This window comes from Corvus cornix, chromosome 1, assembly GCF_000738735.6.
Source record: "Corvus cornix cornix isolate S_Up_H32 chromosome 1, ASM73873v5, whole genome shotgun sequence".
NCBI lineage: Eukaryota > Metazoa > Chordata > Aves > Passeriformes > Corvidae > Corvus > Corvus cornix.
In genome coordinates this window covers 92,185,882-92,199,247 of record NC_046332.1, presented here as the reverse complement: position 1 = coordinate 92,199,247, position 13,366 = coordinate 92,185,882, and the positions used below count along the sequence as shown (strand labels likewise).

Here is a 13,366-nt window from a genome sequence, read left to right as displayed (position 1 = left end):
AATAACTTGGGAGTGGTTTTCTGAACACTTGGAGCAAAGGAGCTACAGTGTGTTATTGTGTGGAGGTTTATTGGTTTTGCTACAAGAATGAAAAAGCTCAAGTTGTAAAATAACTCCAGATTATAAAAATATGAAGAAGATACACCTGATACAAGCCTAAGAAAAATATACAATTAAGGAATTAATGGTGACGGTATCTGTTGCTTGCAAAATTATACTTTGGCCATTTTTTAATCTTATAATTCATCTGTTTGGGTTTGTTTTGAGAGTTATATTTTGTGTGCACGTGCTTGTTTGTACATATGTGTCTGATGAACACAAAACATCTTTAATGCTTTTTATTCCAAAAGGCTATAGAAGGTTTCGCCCAAAAGGTTAAGCAAACAGCTCAGATTCTTCAGTCCTTTGGGACTGAGCTGGCTGAAACAGAACTACCAAATGATGTGCAATCAACCAGCTCCCTTCTTGCAACACACACAGAAAAGAAGGACAAAATGAAGGTATGTAATTTCTGTGAAGATGCTGTCTTCTAGTTAAACTGTTTTAATTTATAGCTACCAATATAAATGGAAAATATGGACAATGCTAATAGACAGCAATAATGTGAACCATCAATATCTTATTGAACTCTATTTTTTTTGATGTTAAAAAGCCTTTTTGCATTGAAAAATTACTTTTCTTGAAACTCAGTTTATGTATGTACAGATGCATAATGAATTGTATGCGAAACAGTAATTTCTTTGTAAGTAGTGGTGTGTTTAATTTCTAGTTTTGTTTGCAACAGGAAATTTGATTGTATTTGCATGCAAATTAAAATATATGGCCTTTGGAAGCATGAACAAATGTTCTTTCAAAAAGGCTTAAATGAAAGCTATTTGGCGGTTTCAGAACTGTGCATCTAAAATTTTTGAGATATTTGTAGCCTAAAGCAACACTAGAAGGCTGTCTACCATGAAAATTCAACTCAGTTACACTGGGATCTTAAGATGGTAAACATGGAAAAAGCTGACATTTATCATTTACTCTCTGTTGTCAGCCACTGCTTTTAATCAAACTGTGCTTGCTTGAATGCTATTGAAATCCTTCTTCTAATTCAGTGCCTTGTGAATTCTGCTTAAAAAAACAGCAACACACAACTACAGCATGTGGGGATTTTGTTTTGTTTTTGTTTTGTTTTGTAGGAGGATATCAGGGTAGCAGTAGAACAGGGAGACGATATCCTTGGAAGTATTACAAAACCAGTTACTGAGAATCCTGAATACAAACTGAATCAAGATCAGCTAGACAATCAAACAACAGTAGAAAGGTGAGAGGTGTGAAATACTAAACACGCTGCTTTTCTGCTTTTTCAACCCCTCCCCAGCTCCGTTATCTAATTCCATATTTATGCTTTGCAAATAAGCAAATGCTGCAATGTGAACATTATAAAACATTTCATTCACAACTCCTCTGTTGTCAGATCTGTCCTGAACAAAGTATCTGCCTAATGCCCACTGTGGGGTCACCTGGCTATAGGGAAATGGGGTTGGAATTCTGATCTCACACAACACTGTTCTTTTCATTTTTGTCACATTTGGACTATATACTTGAGCATCTTTTCCTTATTTAAAGAATATCAGTGCTTTGTTTAGAAACTGAAGTGCAATCCAAGGGAATTTTGCTGCTGTACAGAAGGCAGGAGGGGAAGACTGAAGTGAACTCTCCCTTTATTTCAGTAGATTTGTCCATTTCCATTAGGTCTCTGAGAAGTGGGAGGGGTTTTTTTCTTTTAAACCTTATCAATGTTGTTAGAAGCCTTTAAAGGGCTGCTAGGGAGTACACCACTCTTGAAGTATCTATGCACCAATTTCCTATATGCTTTCTTTGGGCATATAAGTAATAGGTGTTGTTTTCCTTTGCTCCCTGCCTGCCACACACACGCCTCCCTCAAATTACTGCCAGGTTTGAAGACATTATATCACTGTAGCACAGATGTAAATTTTCACAAAGCTATGAAAGCATAGCTCATTTCCCCCAGGCAGTATTCTGCATTCTTTTTTTGTCTGTCATTCTGTGTTTCTGCTACACTCAGGCCGACTTTTCTTTCCAAATAACTGTCCTTTCCAATCCACAAAGCTTGGCAGAAGTCACTTTTTTTTGGTCACTGTTGCTATCATCTATCCAAGGACGATCAGGGTGGGGGTTGCTAATTTATCCATAACATTCCTATTCGATACAATATCTGACGGAAGTTGGAACAAACTCTATGTGTGTGTGTCACTGCCTTTTCTCTAGTTGGTTTTAACTTGTAAATTCCGAGTTCATTTCTATACTGTTGGAGACAAAAGTGCATTAAAATTCTGATGTGTAGCCTTCCCTGGATGTAGCCTAAGCACAGCAAAGTGCACTGTATAAAGTCCATGGGATATCATACTGTCAAATGCAATCATAGAAGGTAAGTTAAGAAGTGAAAGGTTTAAGTCATTTGCCAGCATTATAATCAAAGAAGGTTTTTTTTATCACAGTACAGCTGTACACTGGCCTGTGATATTTAATTAATAACTCTCCTTGGGAGAGAAGGAACAATGGCCTTCAGGTTTATAGTGAGCTTTGCTCCAAAGAATGAAATGTAAGGGCAGCTGGCTGGTCACAGCAGTACAAATTTTTACCTTAATTTTTCCTTATATCCTAATGCTTGGGTTCCTCTGAGTCTTAACTGAGACACATTTATGTATTTTATTTATGTACGTTAACCCCAGATCCCATGTCCCCAGGCCAAAGCTGAGAAGGTGCTTAAAATAATCATTTGCCCGTTTTTCAGAACTTAATGTTTGTGTTGGGTTTTAGTTTTTTACATCAGTGTTATTGTAGGAAATGATACTGTGCAATACAAAAAACGTTTCCTGTACCCAGTTTATTTGTTCTGGAAAATACTGCTTTGGGGAGGCTTTTTGTTTACTGTGGAAGATTGCATTGTCCCTGGAAGGTTGCACCCATCATTCTTAGAGTATTTTTTTAATGTGTTTTGTTTCGATTTTTTAAGGCTACTGGCTCAATTACATGAAACAGAGACCGCCTTTGATGAGTTTTGGATTAAGCACCAGCAAAAACTAGAGCAGTGTCTGCGCCTTCGGAATTTTGAACAGAATTTCAGAGAGGTGAGAACGTCTTGGTGGCAGTCAATATTTGGTAATGTAGAAATGATTCAGAAGAAAATACTTCCTGCTCTTGTTTTACAGCTCTTGTGTGTATTTGAAAGCTTTTTCCAACCTTTTTCTTGTACCTGTCCTTACTTGACATACTGCTATCTTTACTAGTTTGAATTCTTGCCTATGGAGACATAACACCTTTTTCTTCTACAGTCTTAGGATATTTTGTTTCCATGCACTCAGCAGTGTATAAGCATTCAAAATCTCATTTGAAACCTGTTCTGTACCATAGAAACAAAAAATGCTGCTGCAACATTTTCATCTTTCCAATAGGTCCTTTTATGGAACCAAGTCTCAACTAAACCTTCTGGCTGAAATTTTATGAAAACTGTCTCCAGCACTGTGGGTGGGAAGTTGCAACCACAGTGTCAGAAGCTGGGTGGAGGCTGAACTACAATTTTTACTGCCAGTTTCTGATCTCATGTTGTTTAACTCATGTGCTTGGTGGCACCTACAGACCCTTTATCCTGGTGTAGCCAATATTGGAGCACAGCTCCTGTGTCTCCACAAGAGCAACACTCAGAAACCCTCTTGCAAGCATTTGTCTGTCTCTAAACCAATTGCTAGGGTGGGGACCTCTCTCTCATGGTTTGCTGTTAACATTAGTGTTGCTTTGTGTCATTGTCTTCTGGTAAAAGCAAGATCATAAATGTTTCCTTAGCATTAGTTTTCCTGCATCTTTTTCAGTACCAGGAAACAAGATTACTTCACTGCCTTTTCTTTGTATTTGTTTTCATTTCGAATTGGGGGGAAAGGTAGGCTAACAAAAAGAGGTGTTTTATCCCTGTGCCCCAGTAACCACATAATGCAAGTCACCTGACTGCAAATAGTGGCTATCAGCTATTTAACTCTGGTCTCCAGGGAGGTGGCGCTCTCTTTGTTCATACATAGCTCTGTCTCATTTCAGGTCAAAGCAGCTTTGGATATTGTGTCTGAGAGACTGTCTGCTTTCACAGATGTGGGAAACAGCAGTTCACATGTGGAGCATATTTTGAAAGATCTTGCCAACTTTGAAGAAAAATCATATGTAAGAACTCTGCAAGCCTCCTTAATTGCTACTATGACAATGCATATGCAGAGGGGAATGGGATTTGGTTGTTGAGTGCGTCAGCTTAAGCTGACAGCAAAGCAGAATCAGTGTCCCAGGTAATGTACAGAAGGAACCTGGAATAAAGCCTTTAGCCATTGGAGCAGAGTAATTCTTGGACATTCCTCAATAAAGAGCAGAGTGACCAGTCACAAAGTTGATTGCTTCATGTAGGAATTCCATGAAGTGTTTACATAGCCAAGTTTTGCATTTACTGATCAAGGGGCCACTTCTATTCCTATTAAAGCCACATTTTTCAATAAATCGTAGAAATAAGAAAGCTGCATATTGAATGTACAATAAAGATGGCAAACAGAAACATACACTGAACAGTGTAGAAAGGGAACCTTTTTCTGATCTGTGCTTCACAGTGAAACAAGTTGCTCTTTACCTGAGGTCATTGCTCTTAAGGGTGAGATAGGTATTTTTTAATTTGAGTTCAGATTGTTGCTGTAGCCCAAGTTGCATACATACACACATAGACACTGCTGAATAAGGCATAGAAAGACAGCAATGGTTCCTTCACAAGAAGGCCTGTGATTAAATTCACTATTGTTTCTGAAGTATTCTGGTACATGAAAGTTCTTGGGCATCTGGAACGACAGGAAATCACTTTGATTTATTAAGCAGGACAGCTATTAACCAAAGATGTATTCTTTATCAATATGTGTATTTCACTGCGTAAAAACAATTTTAAAATTTTTTCATTGATCTTGATCCAAGGAAAGATGTACTTAAATCAGTGCTTGTTTTTTAGGAAACCATAGTAAAAGCCAGAATGTTAGCCTCAGAGCGTGATGCTTTTATTCAAAGCAATCATTATGCTGTGGACTCCATTATTCCAAAATGCAGTGAACTTCATCATCTTTGTGATGCCTTCACCACTGAGATAGAACACAGAAGAAATCTTCTTAACAAATCTCTGGAACTGCATGACTTACTAGAGAAGGTAAATTTAGTATGCAACAGTTGTTTCCCGAAACCTCAGTCAAACAATTGTCATAATGGTAGGTAATGTTATCTCCGTGTGGTGGAAGTTTTCTCTTTAAATAGCTGAATACATGACAAGGTTGAGGTGTTTTAGATTCTTAGTGTATGATGCTGATATTGGTGCATTCTGAGCCTGTTCTTTTCTGTTTCTAGTCTATGAAGTGGTGTGATGAAGGAATTTACCTGCTGGCTTCCCAGCCGGTAGATAAGTGTCAGTCTCAGGATGGTGCAGAATCAGCATTACAGGAGATCGAGAAATTCCTAGATACTGGTGCTGGCAATAAAATCAAGGAGTTGAATAAAATTTACAGAGAGTATGCACACATCCTCAATGAAGACCTAAAGGTACCAGATGATGTTTATGTATCTGTGTGTCCATTTGTTCATTTTAGAATTGCTCTCTTGTACTGGCATTGATAAAGCTACATAATCAGTACTAGGAGTTATACCTGTGAACTGGAAAGCCAACACATTTCCGTGCCTGAGTCTCATCATATCTTTGGATAAGCATCAAGGGCTTCAGAGACTTTTCATAACTACTTCAATTTTTCAGACAGTAAAATTGCTTTTAAAAAAAAATTCTCCTGCGTGAATATTTATCATTTTTTTATGTAGCAGAAATGTGCAATTTTTTTTTTTAATATTTTCGTTTTCTTCTTGGTTGATCTCTTCACGTAACAGAACCTTTAGACACTCAAAAAAAAATTTTTTTAATTGAAACTTGAATCTCAGATTTCTCTATAGTAAGCACACAAAATATTTTTGAAGTGATGTTCCAATTTTTAAGTGTACTAAATCACAGTAAATTACACCTTGTTAAGAGTGAAGAGTTAGTGTAATATTTCTGTATGTGGTATAAAAGTAATTGCAATTTTAAATCTATATGCTGTAGATGTCAAGGTAGCTTGTTGCTAGGTCTCTGACAGGAATTTAAAAATTATAATCAATTGTTTAAATTATTTTTTTAATTTAAGTTGGTTTTTATTTCCATGGCAATGGTAGGAGCATGTGCAAAAGGTTTTCCAGAAGCAAGAAAGTATGGAAGAAATGTTTCAAAAGCGGCAAGTAAGTCTTAAGAAACTGGCAGCTAAGCAGACACGTCCTGTTCAGCCAGTTGCTCCAAGACCTGAAGCATTTGTAAAATCCCCTTGTACCTCTCCAGGTAAGTATCAGTATTAGCCTTTAATTTTTGTGCTATGCTGAGAAACTTAAAGAAACTTCCAGCCATAATTTGTGGTTGCATGAGTATCTGTGTCAGATCTGATCCAGTTCTAACTTCTGTATGATTGTGGTTTACATGTTTAGGTCTTCAAAGAGAAAATACGTCCAACTCAGAAAGCAGCGCGCTTCGGAGGGTAAACTACAGAAAAGGAAAGGTATTTTTTTTACTTTGCATTTTTCACGCATGCACTACTTGAAAAAGTCGTAGTGCAACAGAATATTCAGGAACTCTCAATAAGAAAGAAGGCATTCCACTGAAAAAGTGATGGCATTCTACCAGTTGAAGTAACGCTGGTGAAACAGTTATGTGGTTTAAATAGGGGCTGCTTTGTTGCTGGGCTGGTTATGAGGGAAGGTAAAGTATATAGCTGCCAATATTAGGAAAAATGTTAGGGGCAGCAACATATTAAGTCTATGAAGAGGAAACATTTTTTTTATTTGCCTGTAGTAAGTGGCTACTCTTAAAACCATTGACCATGGAGAGGTAGTTGTCAATGGCTCCAAGACAGCTTCACCTGACCTAGTGGATTGCCATTCCCAAGTGGGGATGGTATTCCTGCCCTGCATCCAGCAAGGGAAGTATCCTAACAGCAGCAACAGAAACAAGTAGTTCCTCACCGGTTTGGAGAGTTGAATCAATTCAGCAAAGGTTCAGCAAAAGACAATGCAAGGAGGAAGGCAGAACCACATGACCAGGATGGACAACATTTGGAGAAAAGGGGTGGTTCAAGGAGGGGTTGAAAGCAGAACCCCTCTCTTTTTTCAGCAAGCCATAGTTAGGTTTAGCCATTCAGTAAATGTTTTAAGAGTGAATTTCTGTATCAGGTTAAGAAGTAACCGGAAAGTTAGCACAGTACCTTACTTTTAGCTTGGAAAACAGACTAAGGCCAGTGTTGCCTACAAGATTATGCTGGTGCTCTGATGTCTTCTTGAAAAGGGGCTTTGAACCACCACCTTTTCTAAACTGGCCTCTGATGGAGAACTTCCCACGTCCAATGTTGTGTGCTTCAAAACCTTCAGACTGACTTGAATTTTTTTCACAGCATTCTTGCAAACTGCCCTCATTTTTAGTGGAGTACAGTCTTTCCAGTGGAAAGTGCTGAGCACAAAGCTCTGTATCTTAAAGTGTTCTTCCCACATCTGTGATGCCATGATTATTTTTTTCATTGTTTATTTGTTTCCTTCTTTAGAGTGAAATGACTGAACTCCATCAAAGCAGAGGAGGATCTACAATGGATGATGAAGAAAACCTAGCTGTGTTACGGCAGTAAGTATATTTTGATAAGCAAAAGTGTGTGTTTTCTCTGATCTGGTTCCAGCAAAGCCTGAGTTTGGCTAAGGATTTGATAAAACCAGTATACTTCTTTGAAATAACCCTCAGTGCTTTTTGAAATGCATTGGCTATGCTCTGTGCACAGAGGAAGATATTTTACGCTGCCTGGAGCATTATTTAGAGTTTGAGTAGTAACAGACTCTACCTTTGCTGCAGTGAGGTGATGCTGTGGCAGGACAACTACGTATTTTCATTTCAGAGATGATACAGTTTTGAGTAATAAGCCTCCTGTAAATCTGTTGAAGGTTTTGGTCTCCATGCTTTGAGACTTTGTCTTTTTATTGGACTCTTTTTAGTTCCTGTTTTCATAAAGGTTATCAGAAAATCACTTGTATAAAAACTGAACAGCATCATTTACGTTACAGAAATTACTTAGTACCACCTGCAATGCATATAGCAGACCTTGCATTTTTACCCCTAAGCTGGCTACTTAAATGGTCTTTTTACTGTTATAACCTTCTGTTACATCACACAAAATCACAAGGGAAGGAGTTTGGGGGGAAGTATGATTCAATGCTTGATCATTAGGGAAATGAAACTTAAAGCATCATCGAGATATTTAAAGTGTTCCCTAAATGCCTCTAATTTAAAATGACCAGTGTAGCTTTAAGTCTGTATTTGACAATCCTATGCAGCTCCAACTCCAGCTCCCATAATAGCTGCAAACACAGCATAACCAGGCTTTGTACATACAATGATAAAACACTCCACTGCTTCAATTCAGTTACTACAGTGCTTAAGCTGCTAGATTTGACTTTTTCCTGTTCAAACACATTTTCAAAAATTTCAAAATGTTTTAAAAATACATATCTCTCAGCAAGGATATATGAACTGCCGAAAGGAATATCCATGGAACATCATGTTTTCCATTACCTGGAAATTGTTCTTTTATTATCTAACGTATAGAAGAAACACAGACAAAATTAATGTTGCCTCATTACTTTGCATAAGTAAATAGGCCCTCCTTAATTATCATTCTTTGTCCACAGGCATGTAATGAATGAACTTATTGAGACTGAACGAGCATATGTGGAAGAACTTCTCTGTGTTCTTGAGGTAAAGACTAAATTTCACTGTGGATATTAGTGAATCTCTTGCATTTCATGGATGCTCTTATGTTTTCCTTACCACTGTAAAGCCTCTGTTTGTTCTGTCAAGCAGTGTGATCATTATATTTTTCCTTTCTCATCATATTTTCACAGAGACAGCAGTATGTGACTTTTTTTCTAGAAATAGTCATACAACTAGGATTTTGTATTAGAAAGCACAAATTGAGCAGAAAATAAGATATGCCGTAGTATTTAGGTGGAATCATAGTGAGATTTGTAATGATCATTAATTCCTGCAAAAGTTCTTTCCAGAGTCTTGGGTCAGTTCCAGGAAGGTCGTGTGTCACACAGGAATGTGAATCTGCATCAAGAGACTCCTGTGTCAGAGGAGAAAATTTGTTTCTTACATCTTTCTTTGCATATCTTTAAGTGATCTTCCACATGTGTTGGGTACAACTGTGGGAACAGGTTTCTTTTTCATTACAGGCATTGTAATAATCTGCTTATAAAAAACCTGCAGTTTTTCTGGTTGATTTGTTGGGAGTGTTTTGTTTGTTTAGTGTTTTCAGTGTTTTGAGAGAATGCAGATTAGTGACCTCAGGACCAGAGGAGAACAGTGCTGGGCTAAAGCCACCTGTGTCCTTATCTGTGCCAGATAAACAGACGAGAGAATGTGTGCTTACATGACAAGTGGAAGATGTGGGAATCTAAAGCTACTCCATTTGATTCCAATTCAAATGGAAGTGCCTTAAACAGAATTTTTAGCTTAATTGTTTCTGTTACCTGCACAAGTAAATACAGTCAGCTTATTCCTTCATAATAATGGCTAAGACAGGCATGAAGGCTTGTGTGTGTACTGGAATTTGGGCTCTAAATTCAGATGTGTAAAGCCTTAACAAAAAGAGTATGAGCTGTAATTTGTAAGCAGTATGGGAATGCAGAGCCTTTACTGGGTGAAGATTATTGCAAACGTTTCATCCTCACTTATCTAGAATTGCAGGAATTACTCAAGTGTCTTTTTAAAGACTCTGTGTGTGTCTGAGTGGGGTGATGGAAAAACAGAATTTGTATGCTTCTTTCATGATTAATACTGAGCTCTTTCTTGTCTGTCAGCCTGAAGGCAGACTGCCTTGTTAGAGAGAGAAGTACTGCAAGTAAAGGGAGATAGTCATTGTGCCTCTCTCCTGTGTTGTAGGGTTATGCTGCAGAGATGGACAACCCCTTAATGGCTCATCTAATTTCACCAGAACTGCAAAATAAGAAGGATATCTTGTTTGGAAATATGGAAGAAATTTATCACTTTCACAACAGGTGAAGATTTGCATTTTCTTCTAAGAACAGCATTTGGATGAGATTCTTTACTTTGAATTTTAATTTAACTCCTTACTGAGTTCCACTTATCTATCTGGCATGTCAACATTGTATTGCACAGAAGAGGAAAAGCAAAATATCTATAAAAGATGACCAAAGCTGTGTGAAACTGCATATTTGCAGTAGGTAGAATTTTGCATTGTGGTCGTCTTTCTGAAGCAAGATATTTGGATCTGGTTACAAGATAATTAAAGTGGGCTTTATTTGGGTTTCTTTTTTTTATTACTTTTGCTATGGAAAGTGAATTATGGTTCTAAACCACAAACTCTTACATCTTACATTTATATTTAAATAATATATAAAATGAATATATAAAAAACATATGTATTTATATATATTAAAATATATTTTGAGTGACCTCTCTGGAGTCTGAATCCTTGCTGCTAGAGGTGTATTTCTTCATATGATAATATTTAAATTCATAGGAAAGAGAAATTCATTTTCAAGAGGAGTTAAGCCTATTAAGTAGTTGTTTCTTATTCAGGTAAAACTGAATGAAAGTTTTGCCACTGATTTTTTTAATTTGTTTTTTGGGTGAGTTTCCTTTTAGTTTTGGGAAGGTGATTTTTGGGTTGTTTGGTTTGTGGTGGTTGGTAGTACTTGGAAGCAAAACCCAAACACTTTAAACTGTACAAATCCTGCTGCTGAATACATAAGGAAGGGAAATTAAATCCCCCTTCTTTCCCCAACTCTATATTTGATTTCAGTTGCAGCAACAGTAAGCTAAAAGAAATTGGTCAGAATATTTGTTTTAATTTGCTAACCCTTTTAAAGTGCATGATCTAGAAGAATTATGTTTTGTAGCATTACAACTCTGTTTCCAAAAGTTGAGAGAACTCATTGCGAGACTGTGAACATTATGACAACTTTCTTTAATGTGTGCTCTAAGAAAATTCTCTTCCTCATAGAATATTCTTGAGAGAACTAGAAACCTATGTGGAATACCCAGAACTAGTAGGACGGTGCTTTCTGGATCAGGTATGTGTTGCCTTTTGCTGGCACTTCATTCACAAACCTCTTTAGGACTGCAACACATGAGAGTGCTTCTCATGTAGCAATTGCCACCACATCCCCTTTGTTTGTCCTGAGCATGTAATAGGCTGAGAATGTAGATGTTATTTGAGGGTTATTTTCCCCTGTGCAGCACAATTAATTTTATTAGGAAAATCTACTACCTCGTTAAAAGAAAACTGCTTTTTTAAAGTGGCAGTTAGGAAAGCATGAAGAGGAATCATGCACTGCATTTTTTCTCATCACTATAAATGGTTGGTTTACTTGGTTTGATTTCTTTATTGGATTGTTGTTGTTGTTGTTCTTTTCTGTTTTCTTTAAAGAGGACCTCAACAGAGTAAGTCCAAAATATTTTTATTCTGAAAATAGAAAGCTATGACAAAATTAAACTTTTTTAATTGGGGATGTACTAAACAATGAGACTCAGCTGTAGTATACTAAAGGCTAAATAAGAATGTGTGTATGGAAATCAGTCTCCTGTTGTTGCTGCCTGTTGATGCTCTAAAGCTCCTGGGAGGAGCCGTCCCTCCCCCTTCTGTTTACTGGCTACATCCATGGAGATGCTGTTTCCTAAAACTGAGGGATGGAGGTACTTCTGTGCCTGCTGATTTCCTACCTGGTCTTTCCTTTGTATCTGTGATTACTATGACATTTTCAACACTCTTTATTTCTTTTTGCTTTCAACAAGTGCTGAAGTAATGCTATTTAATGTCTGAAGTAATAAGGGAGAGCAAACTGCTTGGTTAACCTCAGTGTGACTCCCAGTGAAAAACACATTTGTGAAAGGAAAATAAAGAAAAAGGACAAAGTCTTTTTTAAAAGCTGCACAGTGGGTCTCATGGCTGGGCAGTCAGAGATATTTTTCATATTGTAGTAGAAATATATTTGTAAATATAACATGTACTTCTTCATAAGGTGTTTAGCATTCAACTGAAGCAAAAATTAACAGGAATATTTTATTTTGAAAGTCCCAAATTAGTTGCCGTTACAAAATCAGTGATTTTGCAATTCCTTGAGGCATCCCAAGCAAAAAACAATGATTCAATTTTTGTTGGTGGTTGTTTTTTTCATAGCATTATTGCAAATGAAAAAAAATATTATGAGCTTTGTCTATTAAAGTCATAGGAATTTATGAACTTTTTGCTTGTCTCCACAATTCCAGATGGAAGACTTCCAGATTTATGAAAAATACTGTCAAAATAAACCTCGATCTGAAAGTTTGTGGAGGCAGTTTTCAGACTCCGTATTCTTCCAGGTATGCTTGCTTGAATGCCTAAAATAATGGTAGGTTTGGTTTTGTTGGGGTCTGGGTTTTTTGTTTGGTTTATTTTTACTGAATTTTCTCAAGAACAAATAGCACAAATACTGATTAGTGTCCTGATGAAATCCAACACTGATTACAGGAATGTCAAAGAAAACTCGACCACAAGCTCAGTTTGGACTCATACTTGCTGAAACCCGTTCAAAGAATAACCAAATACCAATTATTGCTAAAGGTATGTATTTCTAAACTACAATGCTAAGCACATTCTGTGCATTTGTTTTTTTAAATGCTGCTTCTCTCAGCCTGCTGGAAAGAAACCTAAAAGTTAGTGAACAGATGTGTAAACAGAAACACACACATTCCAGTCCATCAGTTTTCAGCTCAGTTCTTTTTTCTTTCAGTCAAAAAACTTACAATAACCAAATGTTACGCAGGGACATCTTTTGTAACTGCTTTTGCCCTTAGATTTCTGCTGAAAAGAAGGTGAAAAGTTAATGAGGGAAAATCAGAAGGTCCAAGAAAACTTTAAAACAAAGAAGATAGAATATCTGAAGTACTTGTTACTCTTCAGTAATAGTCACCCCACCCATATTGCAGGAACGTGCCTTGCTGGGCTTAAAGAAATGCACTTGACAGAGAGCACTGTATGGTGTTCGTGTGAAGGATGCTGTTGCGATTCACTTAAATATGCTATACTGAAAGAGCAAAGTAAGAGCAATGTACTATAATAAATTTATTTAAATTAATATATAACATTTTGCCATGTTTGAACTAAGAAATATTCATCACAAAGACATGTTATAATAATTGTATTTAACAGGAGCTTAAAAATTTACCTTGAACCAGATTTAC

At 36.9% G+C, this 13,366-nt stretch overlaps 1 protein-coding gene across 14 annotated transcripts in view; it reads left to right on the top strand.

The window, feature by feature from the left end:
- MCF2L (MCF.2 cell line derived transforming sequence like) overlaps positions 1-13,366 on the top strand; it is a 156,777-nt gene that overhangs the window by 130,052 nt on the left and 13,359 nt on the right. For all 14 annotated transcript variants that reach the window (XR_002044396.3, XM_039549736.1, XM_019282894.3 and 11 more), the window contains 14 exons: positions 351-500; positions 1,182-1,306; positions 3,023-3,137; positions 4,096-4,215; positions 5,033-5,224; positions 5,419-5,610; positions 6,268-6,427; positions 6,571-6,641; positions 7,677-7,753; positions 8,809-8,875; positions 10,064-10,179; positions 11,148-11,217; positions 12,413-12,505; positions 12,654-12,746. Coding sequence is in view for 13 of the 14 variants with exons in the window: in XM_039549736.1 (XP_039405670.1) it covers positions 351-500; positions 1,182-1,306; positions 3,023-3,137; positions 4,096-4,215; positions 5,033-5,224; positions 5,419-5,610; positions 6,268-6,427; positions 6,571-6,641; positions 7,677-7,753; positions 8,809-8,875; positions 10,064-10,179; positions 11,148-11,217; positions 12,413-12,505; positions 12,654-12,746 (1,641 nt within the window). In the remaining variant the exon portion in view is untranslated. The remainder of the gene's footprint in view (positions 1-350; positions 501-1,181; positions 1,307-3,022; positions 3,138-4,095; positions 4,216-5,032; positions 5,225-5,418; positions 5,611-6,267; positions 6,428-6,570; positions 6,642-7,676; positions 7,754-8,808; positions 8,876-10,063; positions 10,180-11,147; positions 11,218-12,412; positions 12,506-12,653; positions 12,747-13,366) is intronic.